Below are 23,472 nucleotides of genomic sequence, written 5' to 3'. Positions count from 1 at the left end.
TAATAATTAAAGAGCTCAAAACATAGACGTCATTCCTCCCCTCTCCCCACTCTCAACGCAAAGCGCAAGGTAGAAGTAAACAAAATGATGATTGCACTTGATATTATGTTTATAATTTTAAATCACATTGTCAAGTATGAGCAATATTTGACTAGGAAATGTAGACTCCTCTACATAGAGACGGTCGATGTAGTGATTGATCATTGATATATAACATGATATCAGAAGGAACCGAGACAGCCTTGACTTGGGTTAATTGAATGAAATACTTTTGACCATAACAGAACACTTCAAATTATATGTCAAGTCCTGACAGAGAAAGCAAGAAAATATCAACTGGTATCAGAGCGTGAAAGCCGTAGCAGGTTATGAGTAGGCACGTACATACATAAAATGTGATATCTGGCCAAGACCAGCGACCATACTCCGTACCATTCACGACATCTCTCATGCGACCAAACATGCCGTACCATATCATACAACATACAAGCAACCAACACATAAACCCCATACAACTCACCACCATTCCTCCCATACACACACACATACACACACACACATCTACCTCAACCCCATTCCCACCCGAACACATAACCCAACGGACGGCATCACCCATCCCCCACCCACACCCTCGGCTCCACCACCACCGGCTCGCTCGCTCGCTCGCTCGACGGCTTCCTCGCTAGAACTAATCTCCCACGCCTCTCCCCCCCAAGTTTTTAAACCGGGGCCGGCCCAACCATTCGCTTAGCCTACCCAGACATCGGCTTCTGATTTGTAGCGAGAGGGGAAAATGTTGGGGGATTTTTTAGGTTTGCGTTAGAGTCACTTGTTGTTTTCTTGGGTTTTTGGGGGGTGGGTTGAGTGCTTGGGGTTTGGTGTGATTGGTTGGGTTGGTGATCTCGCGTGTGAGGGATTGGGTGTTCAGTTGTGCCTAGATTGGAGGAAGAGGATGAGGATGTCGTTCGGCAACTACAGTACTATCTACCTGATGAGAGCAGAGAAACAGTACAAGTACGGAGTATAATACAGAGAGATAGAGAGATAGAGATAGACAAGAGCAGAAGAAGAAAAACCCAGAAGCGAGCGAGCGCAGTTCGGCCGGTTCGTTTACTTGCATACGAGGCTGCATGGCCCTAATGAGTCGACTACCCCATTTCCAGGCATGACTTTACTCTTTTTTCCCTTCCTTATTCTCTGAGTGATTGAGGGGAGAGGGATGCTTTGGGGACGAACGGACATCCCGACGGGAAAAAGAGGGGTTTGCAGATGTCTATTGAGATGGTGGTGCTGGGCGCAGCGTAGGCGCTGAGGGGTGAGAATGTGAATGAGTAACTAATGTGAGCAAGGGAGGTAGGGAGGGAGCCATTGTGGTTGATGGTTGTGTTACCACTTGGAAAAGCCTGAAGGGGACATGGCTTGCTTGTCTGCCTGGCTGTGACTGTGATGTCTCTGCGCCGTCAGCAATGGAGCATCAGCAGCTGGAGAGTAGTCAGTAATCGATTGACTACATGTATGGATGTCTGGATGGATGAATGTAGTGTTTTCGGACCGGGTTGGGCTGGCCTGGCTGGCTGGCTGAGGAGGATGGAGGAACGAACTCTGAAGCGAAGGACCCTACATACTCCGAACATGCATACATACAAGACAAGTTACAACGCTGTAAGTTTCGGTATCGTAAGGTAATAATTGAATGCCCAAGTAACAACGTTTTGGACTGCTTCCTCGGACGTTGATCTGGACATGGCATGAGCATGGGCCTAAAGGTGATGCACTGCATGCCAGCAAGCCAGCAAGCAAATAATCATGCGGAACATGCGCCTTCTGGAAGGTTTCTTCCGTCTTTTCCTCAATCTATTACAGTCCGTACCTCACCCTTCCCTCCCCACCCCGGACCCCCAAACTCCTTCCACTCAACTCCTCCTCACGCATCTGTCTAACCGAGCCGAGGGAGGAAAGACTTGCAGTAGAACGACAATAATGCAATATCATATTATTACCCAGTCGAGCAGAATCTGGAAGACCCAGCGGGGTACGTGTGGCTAGATGAAGTACCACAGGCTCAAGTCACCCGACCCCCAGGAAACTATGCCGAGCCACGACGACCCTTCCCTCCTTACACAATCAATAGTGATCTGATCGATGATCGATCATGGTTGGGTGGATGATGCCTGGGCTCAAGTAGAATCACGAGGAACGAGCTGAGTGGGAAAGATTCAGGGAAAAAGAAAAAAGCAACATCATCAGCCACCCGTGCTCCGAGACTGACTGACTGCTTGAATGACTAAACTAGATACTAACCTACGAGTTGAGTGAGTACTTTTATTCATATCTATTCTTGTCCGGAAGTCGCATGCATGTGGAGGGAAATATGAGTGGAGGAGATGGCATGGCATTGCATGGCATGCTGGCATTATTGCATCGGCAATCCTATTGGAATCGGGAGGTCGTTACTGGTGGTTACTATTGTATTGGTTTGTATTACTCGTATCGGCATGCAAAGGACATCCATCGCGTACTCTTTTCTCTCCCTCTCCGTGACTACAAACGAGAGCAAATACTTCCTGTAGAACGATCACTGCAACAACATGTCAAATGCCTTCTGCCCAGTATTCCAACCACGCTCTCTGTCGACCTCGTCACACATCACATCACAATCCAATCGTATCATGTTATATGGCACTTCCCCTCCTCTAATCTCCAACCTGAAGCCTCCAATCTCCAATTAATGTCCCGTCCGCGCCAGCCAATCCAGCCGCTGACCCCGGAATTCCAACTCCTTTCGGCACAGCCAGCATGCCGATAGATTACCCTGCAGTCCTGTCACCTACACAGTACAGGAACGACATGTCCCCAGTGCAGTAGTAGAATGCAGTACAATACTGTCAGTCTGTCACTACCTACGGCTTACGGCAAAGATGCAGCATAACCCGCGTGCGTATATTCGTATCGAGGTACGGAGTACACATATGATATATCCATCCATTTTACTCCAGCTTCCGGCGGCTGCTTTTTTCTCGGCGAGGCTGTAGATATCTACTCCCTCCATCATACGAGTACATCAATGCCCGCACATGATAGTTATACCCACCTGCTTACCCACCTGCCAACAAAACTACAGAGATCCACAATGCGTGAATTACTTACTCAGCGTCTATCCAAATGCATGGAACGCCTTCCTACTCACACTCATACTCCGTCGTAGAGTAGTAGCACATCATTAACACCCGGCGACGCCCCCAAAGAAAATCTCCACCTCAAACATCATGATTCATTTGCCCCCAACGCCTCTCTCTCCACCCTCTCACTCCCATACAAATCGCGCCCCAAACGATCCAAATGAAACAATCCTTCATTCAATCACTTCAATTCGCCCCCTCTCCCTCCCCTCCAAAACCTTCATCCTCAGTTAATATCAAACCAAACATCAACGTCGCATCGCATCGCATCGCATCCTCCCCCCCTACCACCGCCCGCCCCAGCACATCCCATCCCGTACCTTGAAAAGCAATATCGACACCCGTTCTCCCCCTCACAAGACAGCCAGGGTCCGCGTGGCGTTACCCTTACCCGACATCCGACGATCGGATTCCCAGGGTAGATTGATTAAACAATTGATCAACCGCTGATTCTAACCAACAATCGAGCAAGCAGTGCAAGCATACTACTGTGAGGTACGGGGAGCGCAACGGCTGCAACGCCCATGCCGTGCGGTAGTTACGAACCATAACTACATGTGAGGGGGGTTTTTTGGAGATTGCGGGGAGGGGATTACGTAGGCGTGCGATGCGTGGTTTAATATGAGGATATTGGGTGGTTTTTATGAGATCGGGGAGGTTGGGCTCGTGGGCCTTGTAGGCGGTTGGCCGTAGTTATATTGGTTTGGATATTATATGGGTGGGCTTAAGTGGAGTGCGTGGTTGATTATTCCCATCCGTATCTCTTTGGGAACGAATGCCGTTGGGTAGTTAATATATATCGGTTTAGATAGGTAAGTTGGTGAGAGTAGAGTAGATAGACGGTTTGTGGTACTAGATTCGATGTCCTTTCGAAAGGGATGCTTTTCGAATCTGCAGGCACGTTGTGCCCTGACATGATCGACTCCCATCGATTCCAGCGTGATCCTCTACTGCGTGACCCAAGCTCCCAGCAAGAAACAACCTTACGTGAAACGCTGGACCCGTATCGCGAAACTAGCATCGAGAAACGTAAATACATACGGAATTGTAGTCATTAGACTCCATAGCTGTCATTCCTACTCCGTACTATAACTTCGAGTACTCCAATAACACTAACACATACACTCGAATCCGGTCCTCAACACCACACTTCCTGACATGCAGACGCAACCCATGATTGTACGACCTGGGGTATTAATCTAACATACAAATCACGCATAACTATACCACTAACTTTCCCCGCATACCATCCCTCTCCAATTTCCGCCTCTCGCATTAATTCCTCCCAAGAATCATCAACATACAGTATTCTTACTCCGTAATACCCCAAGGGAGGATCCGTACGAGGAGGCAAGGATTTCTTTTTCTATTTATATCCCATGCCATTTTGTCCAACCCAACCTCCTCCCTGTGAGAGGTCCGTGTCCAACCGGATTTTTATTCCCCGAAGATGTTTGGTTTGGGGTGGTTTTTTGTCCGTTAGGTACCACATTGGATGCTGAGATTTATGCCGCGACCTCGGGCGATGTTGATTAATAGTGTCAGTGATTGATAATGCTCGGAGATGGACGAAAGAATAAAATACATGTGTAGCAATCGCTGCAGGGAGGAGACCAAAACGTTGGATGTACACATTCATCATGGAAATGACGGAGAAGCATTTCGAACATGCGAAATGGAAAATCATCGTATGATTCCTACAGGAATCCGTCATATCCGAATGAGACATGGACATTATTCCCTTCCATCCCAAGGCTGTGATTCGTGAGATTGGGTGGGAATAAGGTATGTGGGAGGATGAGTAAGATATGGATAATGGGTTTGTTGGTGTCTTTCTCGTATGTCGGCGTATTGTCGGTCTGTGATCATCGTCGTAGGTATTTGTACTTGTGTGGGATACCTTATGTGATTGATGATCGATGATAAATTGCTCGATCGTGGGGTAGGCGTGCTTGGTAAGATCGTCCTTCGATATGTTGTGTCTAGAATTTCCAAGGTAGAAAGTTGGACATTGCGGTCATCAACAAGAGAGATGGGTTTGATGCTGTGATTGGAGATGCTGACTCAGTCAGTGTACGAAACTCGAGGGAAAGATTATCGAGTTGGTAATGGTGGATAATAAATCACAAAGAAACAAAGTCACTTGTAAGAACGTCTTGCCAGTGCATTGGTTTGGATCATGATATCCATGTTGGGTTTGATGAAGAGCGGATATGGAAAAATATACTCCATTCCCTTCCGATTTCAAATGGCCGGCCTAGTGTTTGAAACAGGCCAACCCATTGCATTTACTATGAGCAAAGTCACGGAGATCAGAGGTGAGAGGTATTGAAGGTATCATTTGAATTCCTAGTGATGCAATGTGTCTGGAGACTATTCGGTAACGTGGTGTATCCATAGAGGCGTTGTTCTTTCGAAACACCCTTCACCATTGTTTCCAGGCAACCAGCCAGACCGCCAGACCTGCAAGACCCGATCCTGAAATGAAATTCGCCATCCATGATCGCTGGCATGCATTAAAAAACAAATCCCCACTCCCGGTACGCCTGGGTATCCAACGCCAAGCCAGCACGTGCTTGCAGAAAGATATGATGTCGCGTGCAATGTCATAATTGGGCATCGAGAGAAGCCTGAGAATGTAGAGCGGCCAGCAACCACATTATACGGCATTGGCATCGAGCTCCTCGGGTGTCTTGTGACGGGCGAGGACGAGACGCTGGAACTCGGCGGGATCCTTATCCCAGAGCTCTGCTGCTTGGCCGTTGAGAGGGCTCGAGCTAATTGCGAATGTCAGCGTCTTGTTTTATTTGTACATGGTTTGGTTTCCAAAATCACTCACTTATTTGGCTCTCCCAAGAGACTCTGGAGGCTCAGAAGCACACTTCCAATGTTGTAGATGGCGCTCCACTTGTCCTTGAGGATGTCGAGGCAGATGCGGCCCGAGAAGTCGACGTTGGGGTGGTAGATCGGGGTCTTGAAGAGAACGACGGGGGGAACGTAGGGGTAGTTGTTAGCAAACTCCATAGAGAGCTTGAAGACCAGGTTGGCATAGGGAGTGTCATCCGGGCCGGAGATGGTGGCAGTCCACTTGGTCATGTTCTCGTCGTCGGGGAAGGCGGTGACGCCGGGGGTCGGCTTGGTCATGATGTCCATGAGTTCCTTCTGAAGACTGTAGAGTGTTATGAGCGTGAATTGAAAAGTTGTTCGCGGGGTATCTAGACTCACCGACCAGCTACAGTGGCACCGCCGTTGGGGCGGGCGTTGGAAGAAAGAGCCATTGATGATGGGGACAGGTGGGTTCTGTCACAAGCTTGTTAGTATGGATATACTGTTTATGAAAACAGACGCCTGCCATTGAAGATAAATAGTGGAAAGCAGAGAAGTCGAGGGTTGCGGCCAAGAGTAGCAGGGATAGGTTGTGGTAGGTGTTGAGGTTGAAGTGGAAGAGGAAGAGAAGGCGAGGAGAAGGAGTATCCGTGGTAAAGGTTACGTACAGCTACCAAACAAAGCAGGCCGAGGTGAAGTTGGGTAAAAGCCAAGGGTAAATAAGATCAATGGGGGGCGGTGCGAAAAGTGAAGGTGATCGATTATGAGGTGAAGTTGGCTATTGAAATGCGAATGTTTTTTGTGTCTATACACTATGGTTACTACAGGACATGATTTATTAGCGTGAGCTGTGCTGTTGTGTTTACTGTTGTGGTTGCCCTGCAGCGTAGATCACTCCCGGGAAACCAGAACGCCCAATAGGAACGCGCCTGAACCACGCGCTTCTATTGGCCCATGCACGCCTTTTGCACGTTCTACCCAACCCATACATTACACAAAAGGGCATCCCCAGGTCGCCAATCGATTCGTGTCAGATTCGCGACTTATGACACAGGCACCGCTACAGAGTGCCATGATTGGGAACCAGGTAAATTCCATGTTCAAGTTGTCAAGTTCTGGGCCCGGGTCCTACCTTACCGTAGACCCTTGTTATTGTACCTTAAGTCCTTGACCCGGTACTCTAATATACTCATTACCGCTGAAGCAATGACAGGCCTGTCCAACGTTTCACGATGACGGCGGGTAGAACTGAATTACGGTCCGCGTACTATACCACCTGCTGGGTTCTTAGATAGTTCGATCTTCCACATACCCAAAGACATGTTAGAAATGAAATGCGCCCGTGTTTACCAGAACCAAAACCTGATGAAGGCGGCTGTCATTGAAGCCTAGTTGAACCAATTGCTATTTACACCATATGTACATGTCCATAAACCATCCTTTAACACCACGGTTACGCCATCGCTATGCGAAATCAGTATCGATCAGAAATTATCCCATAATCTGCCGGCTAATGCTTCTTCCCGACCAGATCAACGCTCTGCCAAGCAGAAGACTTGGGCCAGCAAGCGCCGGTTTTGATAATGCATCAACGGAATCAGCTCTAGCTCTCCTATTCAGGAGCGAGAATCTAAGTAGTACTTCCAGACACGTGATGCAGATACTGAATATAATGAGAATGATGATGATCCATGTGATCCTCGTCATCTTGCGGTCGGATATCGAATCTGAGAGAATCTCGCCCAGGTCTAGGAAGACCTGGCATCTTTCGTTAAGCACTTGAATGCGTGGCTTGATCTCGAGATATTCGCGGTACGCGGTATACAGTGGGTGAAGTGTCGGTTCAGAGTCCCAGAAGAAATTGGGTGTGTCGAGCATGTTGGAAGCTACCCCAGGTTAGCATGCCGTGTTGAGATCTCGATGGTGCTCGTGGTATAACTTACATAAATTGACATCGACTCGACTGGTGAATAGCTGTCCAATCATTCTCACCACCTCAGTCCTGCCCATGCCCAGCTTGCCCGTCAAAGCTAAACGCTTTGGTACGTATTGAGCAGCCAACATGGTCCGCGCCATGCGTTCCTCAAACAAACTCAACTTGGTGCTCTGAGCAATAGCATGGCTGATGGATAGCTTGATCATATGGTCTCCACTCTTCAACGATATCATGTCGTTATAGACACGAGGTCTCGCGATCTCCGGGTTGTATTCAAAGTGGAATTCTTCCGTCTCGAAGTCAGCTTCGTCGAGCGGCCTGGTCGCCAGAGCTACACCAGTGGAAGAAGTCGAGAACGTCAAATCTGCCAGGATGTCTTTCTCCTGACGCTCGGTAAAGTTCCAGAATACGGCCACACCGTACGAAAAGACGAACATCTCGCCGAATGACAACGCATTTGGTGGGACACGGCCACCGCGGCTTTCCATCTCGTTACTATGATCCGAATCTCTGCGGTCCGCTTCGCGTCTCGGGCTATTTGCAGGACTCTCCTCACTCCCTCTGAAGCTGTACTGTTCGGCATCCTCGAAATAACCTTCGTGATATTCCCTTTGTTCATTCCTCTCGATTTCCTCGTCAAGGACCGTCTTCCCACCAGGGCTCTTCAAAGCCGGGCTACTCCTGACTCTGTATCCATCACTACCTCCAAGTAGAGGATGGTGATATACGGTATACAAGCAATCGTCATACAGCTTTGTCCTTGCATGGTGCTGGGTCTTGACGAATTCAGCCATGCTCTTCATCTTGTACGCAGAAGCTGTACAATACGCTGTGACTCGGGAGAGCTTTTCCGTCCGCTTTGCCTTAGGCAGACGCTCTGCATAACTTTTATCTTTGGGACCTCCCTTTGCGGTTCTCCTCCGTAGGTCATCATCTTTAGGCGGCGCAGAATCATCTTCGTCAAAATCTAGCTTCTCATCATCGTCCTCGGCATCTGCTTCGGGCAGTAGCACCAGCTTCTCACTAAGCTTGCTGGATCGCATAGGCATATGCGCCGGAATCAGGCGGCCGGAAAGCTTAGGGTCGAGTGGATGGCGACCAGAAGGGGTCCTGGTATGCATTCGCGGGCGAGCATCGGGCGGTCCGCGACGTTGCTGGGAGGGGATATCGGACGCATATTGGAGGATATTGTCCACGGAGATAAGTTTTGCGCCAGGTCGAGTGGCTGTAGTGCGGGCTTGTGGACGGGCATCGCGAGAATCCGTCATCTGTCAATGCGATTAATGGGGGACTGTGTAGGGTACAAAGAGCTTCAACTTACAAGCACGGTCGGGCCGCGTTTACTCTTAGCTGTGATCGCACTCATGTTGGCTAGTGAGTATTGCGCGAGCATGAAAGAGCGATGCTCTGGCTACCGATGGCACAAAGTAATGTGTAGGCATGCGGTGGTGGAGAAGCTTTGAAGATTGGACTTGAGGATGTTCAAACGGCCGGATCGGCAAACGTCATGGCGCGCGGCGAGGACAAGCCAACCACCATGATTGGTCAGTGCCTCTTACTATTCAACGTCTATCTTCAACGTCTTCCAAAGAAAAGCTAATTACCAACTCCCTAGGTAGAAATCTTTGTAGCGTTTACAACTCAATCTATTCAAACGAATGCCCTTGTAGATTTAATCATCTGCTGCCAATAGTTGCCATAACGTTGCAACCGGTTCGGGCGCGACTTTGATGGACATATATATGCTGAAGGGTGGATTGCCTATGCTACATTTGCACACTGTAGATCATTGAGAACAATTTTCGATAATCTGGCTCCCTCTCCATTTCATTTACAAATGATTTTTCACTTTCAATAGCAAACAGCTTTAGAGAGGTTGGTCAAGGCCACATCTGCCTTGCAGACTGAATTTGAGGAACAAAGAGCAGCCAGCCATCACTTCAGCTAAGAGCCATGTAGCCCAAAGTGGGCTTCAATAGAGCAATATAAAGGCATGTCTGAGATTCAAAATATTTAAAGGTTGTGATCCTGACTGATAACTTCATTTCGAGTGAATTCGTTATAATCTGGCTCTATCCATCTACAGATTGATTGACTAAACACTCAAACATGTCCGACTTAACTATCGATCCTACATCTCCAATCAAGGGCAAGTCTTCCCCCAGGAAGTACCGAAAAGTACGAAGCATTGGAACAGCCAGCATCGATATATCTCCCACTCAACGCGAACTCCTCAATCTCCCATCACCGTATCACGATGACACTCCCGCCACCATTGCAGGCCCAGCAGGAAACGATCCTACGATCCCATCCATACTTTCCTCTTCAACACCAGCACAGAATGTGGACAAGCACCCCAAGCTCACAAACCTCACTCGAACCATCACCTCATTCTTCAATCGCACACTCTACTCAAAACTAACACAAAACGAGACCGACATTGAAAACAACCCTGGACTCACCCAAGGAGACAAAGACAACAGCACCTATCACTCCGACTCTTCCTCATCCACCACAACACCCACCTCCCACAAAACCAACAAGAAACCCAAGAAACGCACCCATCACAAACCCCACTGGTCCGACTACGAAGAGACCCCCTCAGACAGATGGTCCGCGGTAATCTTCCTCCTGCTTCTCCTCTCCATCCTCTTCAACCTCTTCCTCGTCTTCAACGGACCCCCCAACGGCATCCCGCGGCACCCGAAACCAAAAGACAACCCCCTACCCCACGCGGGATTCCACTTCAAAGAGCGCGGAAAGAACTACACGTGCTACGAGACGCAGACGACGACATTCGAGGCGAACTACGAGTACTCGAACACGTTCAATGCGTACGACCACCTGTGGCGCGAGCTACAGGGTAAGAGCCACGGCACCGTGTACACGAGCATCAATCGGCCGGATGGGGAGGTGAGGAGGGCGGGACTGGCAATGTTTCATCAGTTGGACTGTCTGGCCAAGATTAGGGCTGTGGTGCAGGGGCTACAGAATGGGGGGACGGATACGGAGGATGTCGGGGAGCATCATGGGTATTGGCCACATTGCTTTGATTACTTGAGGCGGGTTATTGAGTGTAATGCGGATGATAGTTTGGAGGTGAGTAGGGTTGTCGGTGGGAGATGGGTTGTTGAGGGGTTTGGGAGTATGAAGGAGTGTAGGGATAACAAGTGGCTGTATGATGTAACGGATTGTGGGGAGAAGGGATGTGAAGGGAAAGCATTCTATCATTCTGAAGAAGAGCTGCGTAAGATCCATAAGACGGAGGAGGAAGAGGTCGAGAAGGCGAGAAAGCACGATTAGGTAGTTGACACATTGCGTGAACTGATCAAATTTTATTCATTGGGACATTATTCCACATGTATGCCATCATCCTCCTCTTCGATCAATCTTCGCTCAAGACTACACCTCAACACCCTCTTCGTTTTCCCAACCTCGAACCCCTTCAACCGATCATCCTCCCTATCCCAATAAACAGCCCACCCATAACCCCCCTTCTCTTCCTCAACGGCTACAAGACTTTCCTCCCCATCCAAAACAAGCCCTTGCTCGTCGTCCTCCGTCCAATCCCAAGGTCCAATGAAGTGATCTCGCGCCACTGCCCTGGGCCCATACTTCAGCTCCCTCGTATTCTTATCTGCATATATCCAGTTGAGTTTGTGTTTCGCTGCTCTTGAACTGCGCTTTCCTTTGCCCTTGGATTTCGACTTTGGAGATGAAGAAGAGGGATCGGGTGGAATGGTGCTCACGAGACCTAGGATCCTAGGCGCCGGGATGGGTCGGTCCGGGAGGTCTTCAGTCGGATATGGGAGGTAGAAGCCTTGGAATGGGTGTGGTGGTGGTGAATCATTGTCATCATCTGGTGCCTCTGGAAGATTTGTTTCTGGATCTTTGGGCCAGAGGCGGAGCTATGATGTTGTCAGGGTGATTCCCTTGATTGAAAGAATATGTGCGTGATGGCATTGGGGAGTTGGTCTCACCTTGCCGTCTTTTAGGACGACGATGGCATTATGGACTTCGTCGCGTTTCTTCGATGCTGCATCGCAATAGACATCTAGGTAGAATGGTGCTTGTCGTTCATCTGATTCTGCTTCCTCGTCGAATACATTCTGTTGGTGCACGGCTTCTGCAGCGCCGATCGCTGTTGGGATGGCGGCAATATTGAGCAACTCCAAGACCATCGTGAATGTTCAGATGCACAATGATCGATTTGTAAGTGTTTAGCAGCTTATCTTGAGCTATGTTCATTAATGCATCATTCGGAAGAAGCTCATCATCGGTCCATTGTCCAAGTTCCAAGTTGTTCCAAGCGCGATGCTGTCATACGTCGTCCCACCAGGGAGCTTGGGCCAATGGTTCACCACGGTTCTGTGGATGTAGTACAATCATCACGTGTAGAATATAAAAATGAAATAGATGAAGCACTTTGAATCTTTAAGCATTAGAATGCTTTGAAGCGACTACCTAATGGCAAGAATTCATAGGATACCCAAACACCCTGCTAAAAGAAAAGGAAGAAGGTTGTTGGTAAGTGAAATCAATATACGCCAATACCTCAAGACCGGTGGCAGATGTAGTTGATGCCGTAGTGTCCTGTAGCCAAACATATCGACTATGTAGCTAACGTATAAGCTGGATCACCATATTGCTTCCCAGTTGATTGCCTAGGCATCACTGCCTCTCACCCCATGATCCGGAAAAGACTCCAAACATTAAAAAAAGCTAAGGGTATTAGAATGGGGACAAAAGAAATCATAGGCGCTTGCCCGGGACGAAGATGAATAGACAGCAGACTGCTGCGTCTAAGAGAAGAGCCATGAGGAGCATTGTGAACGAGCGCTTGTTCAAAGTCCTCTTGACGAATGGCTCACGCATACGGTTGAAGTCCATTAGAGTATACTCGCTGAAACCCACGAGGGCAAGGATGGGATCCAGCATATACTGGTGAGTAAAGATGAAGTAGATGGCAAACGTGAATGGGAGGATTATCTGTTTCATATCAGTACGTGTATTCTTATGATAGAAGAACAAAACTTACCCAGCATCGTGTTGCTCTTGACTTGTCCAGGAAAATGAGTATGAAGGAAGTCCAGACAGCTCCGAAAAAGCTGATCAATCCAATGATGAGACGAATCATCATGCTCTGAGGAACAAGGTTGCCGAGTCCTTTGCTTTGGAGGAAGCCAGGGAAGGCGTCTCGCTCCATGGCCTGGAAAACGTAGTCCTTCGCTGCGTCGAAGAGCTCCGGATCACTACGCTGATCCTGACCCTCAATTGCTTCTTGGACCTCGTTCAGGATACTCTGTGGGATAATGATCTCTCGCTCCGAGCCAGGGAGGAGATAGGTGTAGAGTATCTTTTCTGCTGATGCACGGAGATCCTCTCGTCTTGGGACATTGTCGACCGAGGAGTCTTGACCTGGGGAGCTCGAGTCGCCAGGTGAGTTGGTGTCCAGTGTCATGAAGCTTGGTCGTGGTGGGCGCTCACGCACCGAAGGATGTGACTGATTGCTTCCTTGGCTGTTTTGTGGTGAATGCTGTCGACTACCGTGATCTGATCGAAGGAATGCAGATAATCGTTGGTCGGAGGTGTTTCCCTTTTCATCGGATGGTCCTTCTCCTGCATTATCCAAGATGTACGAAGATCTCTTGCTGTTCTTTTCCATATCTGGAGTATCTCCAATCACCGATCGGTGCAGACGGCGAACGTATAGACGACATAACTGGAGATGTTGGGAAACATCAAGCCTGCAGACAGATCAGTATACAATCACAATTAGCACGAGGGATCGGGATGTTTACCAAAAGTCTAGGTAGTCTACCGAACGTTGCTGGTCGCGCATGTATATGTAGAAGGAGAACAAGTCGAGTGGGGCCACCGTCTTGCGGCTTAGCACCTCGAACAACGTTGGAAATCGGTTACGATGCTGCAGCTCGAGAGGAAGCGGTGATTCCGCCATGGTTTCAGTAGGATTTGAGTGAATGTGTGTAGGTCGGACTGGGTGTTGATGAGGCCCAAGTATGCTATGGTGATGGTCCGATGGAGCCCGGTTTGATGCGCGACGAGGTTGTATCGCGCCCCTTCTCCCGCGTCGGAGACAGAGGCGAAAGGTGTCGGGAGGACCGTTGGAAGGTGAATTGAAGGTTTGTGAGCGAGTGGATTGCGAAAAACCGGCGCAAGAAGTGGTGGGAGATTCGATGAGAGGTGAAGGTTGCCCAATCGAAAGGGAACGTCGTGGTAGCTCGGGAAATTAGACGTAGCTCAAGTCGGCTTGGCGCGACGGTTGGAAAAGAGTGTCGGGTGGCGCAAGACGGTGCGCGACAGGCGCAGTGAGAGCGTGAAGACTCGAGCTGGTCAACGATAACGAACGGCACGTTGAGTTTTGGAGTCAGTAGTGAGAGGGGAAATGTCCGCGTCGTAAGATCGACGACGAAACTGGTGATGACCAAGGAACTCACAACTTGGCAATCACAACCTGAAACACAAGGAGGAATGTCGCATCACGTGACTATCCAATGTCCCGGCAACGGTCTAGGGCTACGAGAACATTCACAATTACAACATTTTGAAAGCAGGCGATATATATTTTTCTTTTAAAAAAACGTATATATTCATTGTTGCTGATCTGAGAGTCAATGAACTAGTTAAATACTTTTTATAATGGCTCCTTCATCTACGGGGCGAAGCTCATGGAGCCATCTCACTTCGGCCTTCAGCTCTTGCTCTTAGCATTCACCATGACTGGTTGCTATATTTAGGCAGCAGCAATTGGGCTTCCCCGGATCTCGATATAAAACATGGTTGAATGCCCACATTGACAGAATGCTTCGTTCCAGTTGCATGATTCGGCGGTTCCCTTTATTCTTTCAAAGTTATATCACTATGTCAGCTTCAAACACATTCAAGCTCCCGGAGGGCTTTCTCTCCGGGCCGGCGCCAGAACTCACGAGGACCGATGTTGATTGGGTCAAAGGTGGGCTGCCTGAGTACCAACGCCATTGGGCAGTAGTACTCGACGGTGTGCTCACGGAAGAAGAGTGTGATCAAATGGTAGCTGCCGCAGAAGCCAAAACCGACTCAAAATGGGAGAGAGCCATGGTCAATATTGGAGGTGGTAGGCAGGCTTTATATGAAGAAACTCGTAACTGTGGGCGAATAATTTGGGATGACAGTGACATTGTGGCCAAACTTTGGACAAGAATCCAAGATGCCGTTCCGGACATCCATCAATTGAAGAACTGGCCAAATGTCACCGGCAATGGCCCATCTATGCGCCACGAAACCTGGACGGTGACGAGACTTAATGAGAGAATGAGGTTTCTGAAGTACACAGGCGGCGAATATTTCAAAGGTGAGTCATTGTGATCACGTCGAGTAGTCCCCTTACCAACAGATGGCAGCACATCAAGACGGAACCTACGAAACACCTGATCGAAAAGAGCGCTCGTACTTCACGCTGCATCTCTATCTGAACGATCCCGTGGGCAAGGTTGATCAAAAGCCACTCAAAGGTGGTGCTACTACGTTCCACTCGTACGGCATGGATCGACAGATTGATGTTGTTCCAAAAGCCGGTAGAGTGCTATTATTCCAACACCGCTTCCTATTACACTCAGGCGAAGATGTCGTGAGTGGCACGAAGCTGACCATGCGAACGGACATCATGTTTAAAAAAGAGGATAAACATTGACGTCCTCACAAAACTAGACACCAAAGATGCTAGGTTGGAGCGTTCAATGTGCGAGATATATACCTGCTTGTGTATTTATAACAAAATTAGTAGTATCCTGTCAATTTGCATTCGAGTGCGTATAACTTACAATATCAAAAGAATGAGTGAACGACCCGCCTCGCCAGAGTAATCGGAATCAAATTATACCGACCCTCTTTCGCCTGGAAAGGCTAATCGAGGTAAAGTACGCCATGTATTGTACTACTGTGTCGCTCCGCAGAGCACACATTCTTCGCACCGACTCCCATAGAGACACCGTTTCAGCGCCAACACCACCCCCGAGGGAGCAATGCCTTTGCTTTAAGGGCCCTGAGCTTTCTGATGCCGGATGCAGACGTGAGTCACGCCAGGCCCTTACGGGCAGCGATGCCAGAGCTCGCAGAGCGAGATGGCAAGTGAAAGTGAAGATTACTCCGAATTTCTCATCTGCAAGAAAGTGACGACCGTGCGAGAAGCTCAGCGTCCGTTTGTGAGCAGAGATACACGGCTTTGGCAAGGCGGGTCGTTGAAGGGAAAAGTTTAGAAGCTACGCGGGACCGTGTGGTTTTGTAGCTCGATGTGCTGAATCCACGCTAGGCGGATCGTTTCTCCGTCCCACTCACTCTGTCGTCTTCGTAAGGTCTCGCAAGATGGAGTATTCACAACATTGGAGAAAAGATGTTTTGAAAAATATATTATTCATGGAAGAAGAACCTTCTGTTTAAGGCTGTGATCACCAAAACCCTATAACATGACCTGCCAATGTGGTCAATGAGCCTGTTCCAACAACCAGCATTGAATAACTAAACCCTCCCAGGAACACCATGCTGAGGCAGTTGATTCTAGCCATTAACGTAATAATTAAAAGCAAACGCCTTTCCTAGATTCCGTGCCATTGATCGACGCCCAATACCCATTTCCAGGATTTTCCTATTCCTCTTGCTCGATGTTCCAGATTTCCACCTCTCTGTCTTCCAGAATCTTCATCTTGTCTTCAGGAAATATGCTCTCCTCGGGCAATCCGGTCTTGCCATAGTTGACCACTGGTCCAATGGTGCTATTCCACTGACTCTTCCTCTCCATGAGAATCCTAATCGGTTCGCCTACGCCAGGTCGGCTAATGCCCGCATTCGCGGCTGCCTGATTGCCTCCACCGGCACCACCAGGTCGTTTGGCCTGCTTCTTGCCCTTACCGATATTCCTGTTACGTTTCAGGTAGGCAGAGTTAAGTTGGTTATCGAGATCGTCCGCGATCGTGTTGTATTCCTGTTGCGCCATACGCTCCTCAGTTAGCTCTAGAAGGCGTTGCTTCCTTGCTCCATTGATTACGCTCTGCTTTCGTAATTCAGCCTGGAGAAGTCGGAGGCGGGCAGACACTTCGTCGTCGAAATGAGCAGGATAGTCAGCTACGCTATCGTCACCGTCGGTAATCAGACCGTAATGCTTCACTTCCATGAGGACACGCTCGTCCAAATGAGCGTAATCGGTCTTAGTGGGAGCAGGAGGCGCTTTCCACCCGGGCTGCACCAATTCCGAAAGCTGCGTAGCGGCGGGAGCAGAGTTGTTGTTCGCATTGTCGGTGGGCGCATCGGCTCCCTCGTCGATATCCATGGCATCGATGTTGATACCGTTAGTGTCACTTGACTGAATGCCTCGGCCTTCAGGACGAAGAGCACTCAGAAGGCGCGAGAGTAATGGACCGGCGGAGATACTTTCACCACCCAGGACGTCGTCGCCGAAGTCGTCATAGGAACCCCGTGCTTCATGCGCCGGCAAACGGCTATCATTTGAATCGATGTTCATGGCGCCATCTTCATCGGCCCAGGCATCTTTATAATGTCTCAGCCCTGGTCTAGGGATACTGAAGGGCAATTGTCTATCTCCTCGCTCCTTCAGGAACGCAACGTCTTCTTCAACCAGTGGGCGAATGTAGGGCTCGACGTAGTTAGCGAAGACCGAAGCGTTGACCTGATTGGCAGGCTTGGCATTTGAGAAATCCTTATCCGGCGGAGTTCCTGGCGTGAGGTCATGCAAGTCTGAAGGGGGATACTCGGCGACACAATAAATCTCCTTGATCTCCTCCTCAGACATTCCAGGAGTGACTTCTCGAATGTGGTAGATAGTCGGATCGTCGAATTTGGATGGGTCCGGTCCGAATGTCTGGAAATGCGGGACCGCAGGAGCTGGTGGAGGTTGGTGGGAAGCCTCTGATTCACTTGGAGATGGCGCATCCGCGGGACCTGTGCCAGTGGCCGAGGGTGGCGGTTGAGATATCGGTGAAGACATATTAGATGAGTTGTCTCATCAGTCAGTCAGCAGCTAGTCTTTAAAAATTATGGATGGGGTGAGATAGGATGGGGGTGGGGATGGGTCTAAAGTGAAGATAGGCTTTGAGGTGAATATAGGTCACTTTTCAATCATAGTGGGCATTTTTCAGTCTCAACTTTGATATGAGAAATGTGAACTCACCTTTGTGAACATCCACTCCATCCTGTCTTGCCACGCCATGTGCACCAACAGCCAAAGGTCTCTCATCGTCGGGTTCACGCTTCTTCGCTTTCTTCAATTTATGTTTGCGCTCTTCTCCGTCCTTGTCCGCGACCCTTTGAGTATCTCTATCATGTGTGGTTCGCTGACTCCGCATCTTGGATAGCTCCCTAAGAATCTTGTCGGACTGCGCGTTCCGATCCCGTATATGGTCCATGACCTTCTTTTGCACCGATTCGCGCATATTGTTGAGAGCTGAGCCAGAAGGTATTTGTGATGCGCTTCCAGCGCGATCCATTAGATCTTCGAGAGACAATTCGATTTCCTTGGATAGAGACGTCATTGGGGACCGAAAGTACGCGGAAGACGAAGCGGGTTCAACAGACGCCCGCGCGGTGGTGGGTGGAAGGGGAGTGGTATTTCGGCTGCGCGGTGGTCCAGAGTTCTTCGAGCTAGGCTTTGCAGCCTTGCCCTTGCTACTGACGGATGGCATGTTGGCGGTGGTTCTGTTATCCCAATGCGCTGAGGTGGGTGTCCTGCGGGTGTCCTGCAGGTGGTATTCGTGGAGGATCGAGGACGTGTGTCGATGTGGGCTGTGTCGACTCAATCGCTAGTGGAGTGGGTGCCCAAGCTTTCTAGGACAGTGAGGATGTGGAGCAACGATCGATGGCGACGAGAAGCACTTTCTCGACGTATCTGATGTTGAAGCAATAACGAATGTCGACGTGAGGGATCTACCTGTGGGTGGACCGTGGAGGCGCCATGCGAGCCCAGACAAGCGCCGATGAGAAAGACCGATGTTGTCGCGGGGCTTAGGACCCGACACCCGGCTCAGCCCGTCCCAGGCTCCCAGCCAACCACCACCCAGCACCTCTCCAGCCTCATGCTCGTTCTCTCCACACGTCACACATCCTTGGTTGTAAGGTTCGCTCAAGCTTGAGCAGATGTCACTTTCGATATACATCCAGATACATTATGCATTTTCCTACGTTGAGCCCCATCACCTGTTTCCGATGAGAATCGATATCGGATGCGGGTGCAGGTAGGCGAGACAATTAAGCATTGTGACTAAACAATTAAGCTTTTCCCTCTCAAACCATGGAGGAACCGGGCGCGCCATGCATTCTGCATGAACATGCCCAGTCCAGGACTCGTTCAATCCCGGATGCCCCTCCAGCCTCTCTCGCCTCTCCCTCGCCATCTCCACTGCTCCCGCTGACGACACCCGCCGCTACCCTGACGAACCGCCTCCTACCGGTACACTGATGCTCATCATATCCTATCCCTCCTTCGATACAGCAGCGTTGCACTCAAAGGCTATCAGACCCAGCATGAACCCCTATTCATAGCCATCAGCGCTGCTATTTGAACGTCGAACCATCTCAACATGTGTATGTCGCTTTTTCCAAGTGTTCAGTTGCCGCGAGATCCCGCTCTACCATTGCTTTCAGATGCAGATATTCCACTATGAGCGCGTCGAGAGTTGCGCGCGTGGTTGCGGTTATGGATGAGCAGAGCGATTCTTGTTGTCACACGATGCCATCGCATTGTTCCTTCGATATCGCCTCAATGAGTCGCAGAAACTAACATCACGCAGCCGCCCAGAGCATAGAGATCTACACTATCGAATTTCCCGATCCCTACAAGATCAGCTACCACAACGACAAGTTCATCACTCTTCCGGTATGTTGGCTCGGATGATTTGCGCGGATATGATTTAGATTCTGATCGCGTACAGGCCAATGCCTCCTTCCAATTGCCCATAACCGAGAACATCCAGACCTTATCGAACAAGGACGTACAGAAAGGAAGCGACCCGTACGGCATACTCTACGTTCCAGATCTCACATCGGATGGATGCAAGAAGGAAGAAGAGCAGTATGTGGCGAACAACGTTACTCGGAGGGCCAATCTGCCTGAGCACATTGAGTATGCGCTCGTGGCAGTTGCGCCATGGTATTCAGCTGAGTGCATGAACGAATACTTCGAGGCTGCGAGGGATGCTCCTGTGAAAGCATTTCTAGTGTACCAACCAGGAGCGGCTGCAGGTATGCCGCCGCCCGTCAGCGATTCGTCTTGGTTGATGGGTGACGGAGGCACATGGAAGGCTCAGAACACATTCCCCACATACGCCATCGTTCCTCCAACGGGAGCACTCATCATGAAAGGGCTCAGCGAATATTCTGGGAATATTACTGACCTGCCCTATAACGAGACCTTGGTGGATATGTTCGCGGATACCGATTACGTTCGACTCTGGGCTACAATAGGCACTGAATCCGGCAGCCAACTTCCCAGTCTATGGGTCTTCTTAGTGATCGTCCTAGGACTTTTGATCTTGGCCATCGTAGGGACATCATCCTTCATGCATCTTATGCAGAGGAGGCGACGGAATGACCTCCAGCGCAGGGTCATCAACGGCGAAGTGGATTTGGAAGCTCTAGGGGTGAAGCGGTTGACCGTCCCTCAAGAATATCTGGATAAACTCCCACTCTATGTCTACACGTCTTCCATGGAGGACCCCGAGAAAGCTCTTCCCACAGAGCCGCCTCAGGCGCATAGTAACACTCCAACTGGTCGACGACTCTCCGCCCCTGACCTACCCCAGCCGGTCTCCTCGACAGCGTTATCACAACCTACATGTGCAATTTGCCTTGATGACTTCGTAGCCAACGAGAGCCGGGTCCGCGAACTGCCTTGTCGCCACATTTTCCATCCTGACTGTATCGATACCTTTTTACTCAGCAACTCTTCACTGTGTCCCATGTGTAAGACCAGCGTCCTTCCGAGCGGCTATTGTCCAACAAAGATCACCAACAACATGGTGCGAAGAGAGCGCATGATAACGCGCATGAATCGAAATGCAGCGGACAGGGCACACACAGCTCACCCTGCACCTCCCCAGACCGCAGACTCGCAAGCTCCACTATCGCCTCGACGCACCTCGAGCGGATTCGGATCAATAGGGAGTCGAATAGGCGGAGCCTTCAACGGCAGCCGCAGGGTCTTCAGCGCCCCCGACAGAACCTCGAATCGTCCCTCCGAGATCGAAATGGGCTCCAACCAGCCTGCAGCCGCACTGTCTCCTGTCCCTGAAACCACGCCGCCTAACCAGCAAACAACGACCACAGATCCTACAAACCCAACCGCCGCACACCCCCACCGGCGGGAATGGGCTCGACAGCGCGCGCTCGCCCTCCTCGGGACCCACCACGTCGCCCCCGCAGACGAAGAAGAAAGCTGCGAGCCTCGCTGGAAACGAGGTCTCCGCAAGATCTTCCCTGGTTTCCGGTAATACAACCAACCCAACAACCAACAACCAAAAACCAAAAACCAAAAACCAAAAACCAAAAACCAAAAACCAAAAACCAAAAACCAAAAACCAAAAACCAAAAACCCCCAAAGAAATACACCACGCACTTTCAGCACGAGTTCTCCAGCGTTCGTCCCCATCCTGCATTACCATGAAGCGTTTTTATTCAGGCGCAAACTCGGCGTACAAGTATACACACATCTTTCTTTCTCTTCCTCGCCATATATCTCGCCATCTAAGAGCAGCATTGCGCATGAGCGGTTTGTTCTTTTCACATGCGCCTTGTTGTTTTTTTGTTTACTCTTTTGGATCTAATATCCCCCGTCGTCGTATTGTTTTTTTGGGGGGGGGAGGGGGGACCAATTGGATACATACTACGCAAACTACGCATATTTCGTTGTCATTTTTTTTTTGGTTTTGCGCTTTTGTAGCGGATGGTTGAGTATGGTAGTGGATATAGCTGATTTAAGTATGGTTGAATAAATACATACGTGTAATCTACTGCAGTTTCCGAAAGGCATGCGGACGCGAGCGTTGAGTGACGTCGAGTGATACGGGCTCCATGACAAGATGGGAAAGTACTCGAACAGATAGTCATTGTCTACACAGATAGCAGTTGTTCCTTCCGTTTCTTATCCTTTGTTCTCTTCCTCTGTGCATTTGAAACTTCCCTAAAGCGAGTGATCTATGAAAAATGATTCATGGAGAATGAATGGGTGATTGAGCTCCCTCCGTGAACTCATCGGTCCTGTCCGTTCTACAAGTGACGAAGTATTCCACTGGTTCCCTTTGGAGAAACCCTGGTTGTTGTGCCTAGTGGCATCCGATGTCAAAACGACGACGCAGATACGTGTCGTGATGTTGTGGTTTTTCATGTTTGCAGAAGCACTTTTGATAGGAAGTCTATATTCATGGTGATGTTGATATGGGAACAATTGATGTATCGACGAATGATGGCACGTGTGTACACGCGTGTAGATTAGGTAGTTTGATGATTAGATATGTCATTGTGGATGTCTATCTACCTATCTATCTATCTATTTCAAGCCTTGGTTATGAGTTGGAACTAACTACGAGTGTTCAATTGTTGATCAAAGTAGACAGCTTCACATTCCACAACGAAGCCGTCTACGATATCGTTGAGCACCGCTCCTCAATGTTCTGAGGTGGTGGAAGAACTGCTTTGTACATGTCCCTGGTCGTTAGTTCTGCAAAATCATTTGTGAGGGCGATGTTGAGCTCAACATGTATGATGTTGGCTATGGAAACTATACATGGCGGGAAACATGTTTGTTCGAACAGGCAGGTCAAGCAGGTTCAACGAGAACGTGGTTATCAGTCTTCGGAACAGCATGGCGAAGCTGTAATACAGAAGGCCGCCACATTGTCGAAGGGGTTACCTTGGTTAACAAGTGACAACACAGTCACTGTAATCGAAACTATTCATTCGATTCGATCAAAGCACATTCAACTATTCTCAAGTCAGCGTCTTGCTCCAACATAATAGAAACAGTCAAAGATCAATGGACGAGGAAAGTTTGCAAGTATTTCAGACAAAGTGAGAAGATTGTTAAAACAATTGCTGGTTCTGAATGCATTGGCTCGGAACGTACTCTTCTGCGAGCGGATTTCCGAGAAGAAGTCCGCGAGTAGAGTAGTTAGGAGACTCATATGGCCCCAGCGTTGTCATCATGAGAAAAGAGATAGTGTAGAGAGGGAGACAATGAGATGTAGGGTTTCTTACATCTAGGTATCTCCGAATGTGTTGAACATCTATGGGTGAAGATCGTCTTTAGCATACCTTCACCTAACAGGAACCAGAACATGTTAGCGGCCAGTGGGTAGTCGGCACTAGGTGGTCGAGAAGATTGAAGTTGCATAGTATGAACCATACGCACATCTTCGGCCGAAGTTCGCGACGAATCATCCTAGGACGTCGAGTCTCTGAACATGGAACGACAATCCAGAACTTTGAAAGGGCAGAGCTAAATGCTGAAAGAAGGCATAGATATGCCTGTAG

General features: G+C 49.4%; 9 protein-coding genes across 9 annotated transcripts; 4 read left to right on the top strand and 5 right to left on the bottom strand.

The window, feature by feature from the left end:
• Nucleotides 1-5,515: 5,515 nt before the first annotated feature.
• On the bottom strand, nt 5,516-6,758 carry BU24DRAFT_420824 (ubiquitin-conjugating enzyme). Its single transcript, XM_033527572.1, has 3 exons — nt 6,405-6,758; nt 6,019-6,348; nt 5,516-5,956 (listed from the first exon to the last, which is right to left on the bottom strand). The coding sequence occupies exons 1-3, from the start codon at nt 6,455-6,457 to the stop codon at nt 5,839-5,841; spliced, it is 501 nt and encodes a 166-aa protein (XP_033386114.1). The 5' UTR covers nt 6,458-6,758; the 3' UTR covers nt 5,516-5,838.
• A 428-nt stretch (nt 6,759-7,186) lies between these two features.
• Nucleotides 7,187-9,406, bottom strand: BU24DRAFT_420822 (sporulation protein RMD8). Its single transcript, XM_033527571.1, has 3 exons — nt 9,263-9,406; nt 7,949-9,209; nt 7,187-7,891 (listed from the first exon to the last, which is right to left on the bottom strand). Exons 1-3 carry the CDS (start codon nt 9,305-9,307, stop codon nt 7,497-7,499), a joined length of 1,701 nt encoding a protein of 566 aa, XP_033386113.1. The 5' UTR covers nt 9,308-9,406; the 3' UTR covers nt 7,187-7,496.
• Nucleotides 9,407-10,050: 644 nt separating this feature from the next.
• On the top strand, nt 10,051-11,717 carry BU24DRAFT_478936 (uncharacterized protein; the record flags this gene model as incomplete). Its single annotated transcript, XM_033533054.1, has 1 exon — nt 10,051-11,717. The coding sequence occupies one exon, from the start codon at nt 10,051-10,053 to the stop codon at nt 11,242-11,244; it is 1,194 nt and encodes a 397-aa protein (XP_033386112.1). The 3' UTR covers nt 11,245-11,717.
• On the bottom strand, nt 11,218-12,251 carry BU24DRAFT_420821 (uncharacterized protein). The gene is made up of 2 exons (XM_033527570.1): nt 11,922-12,251; nt 11,218-11,849 (listed from the first exon to the last, which is right to left on the bottom strand). Exons 1-2 carry the CDS (start codon nt 12,120-12,122, stop codon nt 11,292-11,294), a joined length of 759 nt encoding a protein of 252 aa, XP_033386111.1. The 5' UTR covers nt 12,123-12,251; the 3' UTR covers nt 11,218-11,291.
• A 108-nt stretch (nt 12,252-12,359) lies between these two features.
• Nucleotides 12,360-14,382, bottom strand: BU24DRAFT_440612 (regulator of G protein signaling superfamily). The gene is made up of 3 exons (XM_033530380.1): nt 13,743-14,382; nt 12,980-13,688; nt 12,360-12,930 (listed from the first exon to the last, which is right to left on the bottom strand). The coding sequence occupies exons 1-3, from the start codon at nt 13,898-13,900 to the stop codon at nt 12,694-12,696; spliced, it is 1,104 nt and encodes a 367-aa protein (XP_033386110.1). The 5' UTR covers nt 13,901-14,382; the 3' UTR covers nt 12,360-12,693.
• A 145-nt stretch (nt 14,383-14,527) lies between these two features.
• BU24DRAFT_420818 (oxidoreductase domain-containing protein) lies at nt 14,528-15,775 on the top strand. Its single transcript, XM_033527569.1, has 2 exons — nt 14,528-15,292; nt 15,342-15,775. The coding sequence occupies exons 1-2, from the start codon at nt 14,824-14,826 to the stop codon at nt 15,629-15,631; spliced, it is 759 nt and encodes a 252-aa protein (XP_033386109.1). The 5' UTR covers nt 14,528-14,823; the 3' UTR covers nt 15,632-15,775.
• A 580-nt stretch (nt 15,776-16,355) lies between these two features.
• Nucleotides 16,356-18,894, bottom strand: BU24DRAFT_389273 (uncharacterized protein). Its single transcript, XM_033525037.1, has 2 exons — nt 18,122-18,894; nt 16,356-17,952 (listed from the first exon to the last, which is right to left on the bottom strand). Exons 1-2 carry the CDS (start codon nt 18,630-18,632, stop codon nt 16,583-16,585), a joined length of 1,881 nt encoding a protein of 626 aa, XP_033386108.1. The 5' UTR covers nt 18,633-18,894; the 3' UTR covers nt 16,356-16,582.
• Nucleotides 18,895-19,675: 781 nt separating this feature from the next.
• BU24DRAFT_460773 (uncharacterized protein) lies at nt 19,676-21,434 on the top strand (the record flags this gene model as incomplete). Its single annotated transcript, XM_033531840.1, has 3 exons — nt 19,676-19,688; nt 19,737-19,822; nt 19,878-21,434. 3 exons carry the CDS (start codon nt 19,676-19,678, stop codon nt 21,432-21,434), a joined length of 1,656 nt encoding a protein of 551 aa, XP_033386107.1.
• An 84-nt stretch (nt 21,435-21,518) lies between these two features.
• BU24DRAFT_158448 (uncharacterized protein) lies at nt 21,519-22,073 on the top strand. The gene has a single exon (XM_033521349.1). It carries the CDS (start codon nt 21,604-21,606, stop codon nt 21,892-21,894), a length of 291 nt encoding a protein of 96 aa, XP_033386106.1. The 5' UTR covers nt 21,519-21,603; the 3' UTR covers nt 21,895-22,073.
• The last annotated feature ends 1,399 nt before the right edge of the window (nt 22,074-23,472 follow it).

Source organism: Aaosphaeria arxii, assembly GCF_010015735.1.
Source record: "Aaosphaeria arxii CBS 175.79 unplaced genomic scaffold BU24scaffold_3, whole genome shotgun sequence".
NCBI lineage: Eukaryota > Fungi > Ascomycota > Dothideomycetes > Pleosporales > Aaosphaeria > Aaosphaeria arxii.
Note: the sequence above shows the minus strand (reverse complement) of the source record. Positions and strands in the feature narration are given on the sequence as shown.

Coding starts and splice junctions, on each gene's coding strand:
- BU24DRAFT_420824 (XM_033527572.1), bottom strand. CDS start 6,457: ATGGCTCTTTCTTCCAACGCCCGCCCCAACGGCGGTGCCACTGTAGCT. Junction 6,349..6,404: donor GGTGCCACTGTAGCTGGTCG/GTGAGTCTAGAT, acceptor AACACTCTACAG/TCTTCAGAAGGAACTCATGG. Junction 5,957..6,018: donor CTCTTGGGAGAGCCAAATAA/GTGAGTGATTTT, acceptor ATTCGCAATTAG/CTCGAGCCCTCTCAACGGCC.
- BU24DRAFT_420822 (XM_033527571.1), bottom strand. CDS start 9,307: ATGAGTGCGATCACAGCTAAGAGTAAACGCGGCCCGACCGTGCTT. Junction 9,210..9,262: donor AACGCGGCCCGACCGTGCTT/GTAAGTTGAAGC, acceptor TCGCATTGACAG/ATGACGGATTCTCGCGATGC. Junction 7,892..7,948: donor TCGAGTCGATGTCAATTTAT/GTAAGTTATACC, acceptor AACCTGGGGTAG/CTTCCAACATGCTCGACACA.
- BU24DRAFT_420821 (XM_033527570.1), bottom strand. CDS start 12,122: ATGGTCTTGGAGTTGCTCAATATTGCCGCCATCCCAACAGCGATCGGC. Junction 11,850..11,921: donor TCGTCCTAAAAGACGGCAAG/GTGAGACCAACT, acceptor ACAACATCATAG/CTCCGCCTCTGGCCCAAAGA.
- BU24DRAFT_440612 (XM_033530380.1), bottom strand. CDS start 13,900: ATGGCGGAATCACCGCTTCCTCTCGAGCTGCAGCATCGTAACCGATTT. Junction 13,689..13,742: donor GTAGACTACCTAGACTTTTG/GTAAACATCCCG, acceptor ATCTGTCTGCAG/GCTTGATGTTTCCCAACATC. Junction 12,931..12,979: donor CAAGAGCAACACGATGCTGG/GTAAGTTTTGTT, acceptor GATATGAAACAG/ATAATCCTCCCATTCACGTT.
- BU24DRAFT_420818 (XM_033527569.1), top strand. CDS start 14,824: ATGTCAGCTTCAAACACATTCAAGCTCCCGGAGGGCTTTCTCTCCGGG. Junction 15,293..15,341: donor AGGCGGCGAATATTTCAAAG/GTGAGTCATTGT, acceptor AACAGATGGCAG/CACATCAAGACGGAACCTAC.
- BU24DRAFT_389273 (XM_033525037.1), bottom strand. CDS start 18,632: ATGCCATCCGTCAGTAGCAAGGGCAAGGCTGCAAAGCCTAGCTCGAAG. Junction 17,953..18,121: donor TGGAGTGGATGTTCACAAAG/GTGAGTTCACAT, acceptor CTGACTGATGAG/ACAACTCATCTAATATGTCT.
- BU24DRAFT_158448 (XM_033521349.1), top strand. CDS start 21,604: ATGAAGCGTTTTTATTCAGGCGCAAACTCGGCGTACAAGTATACACAC.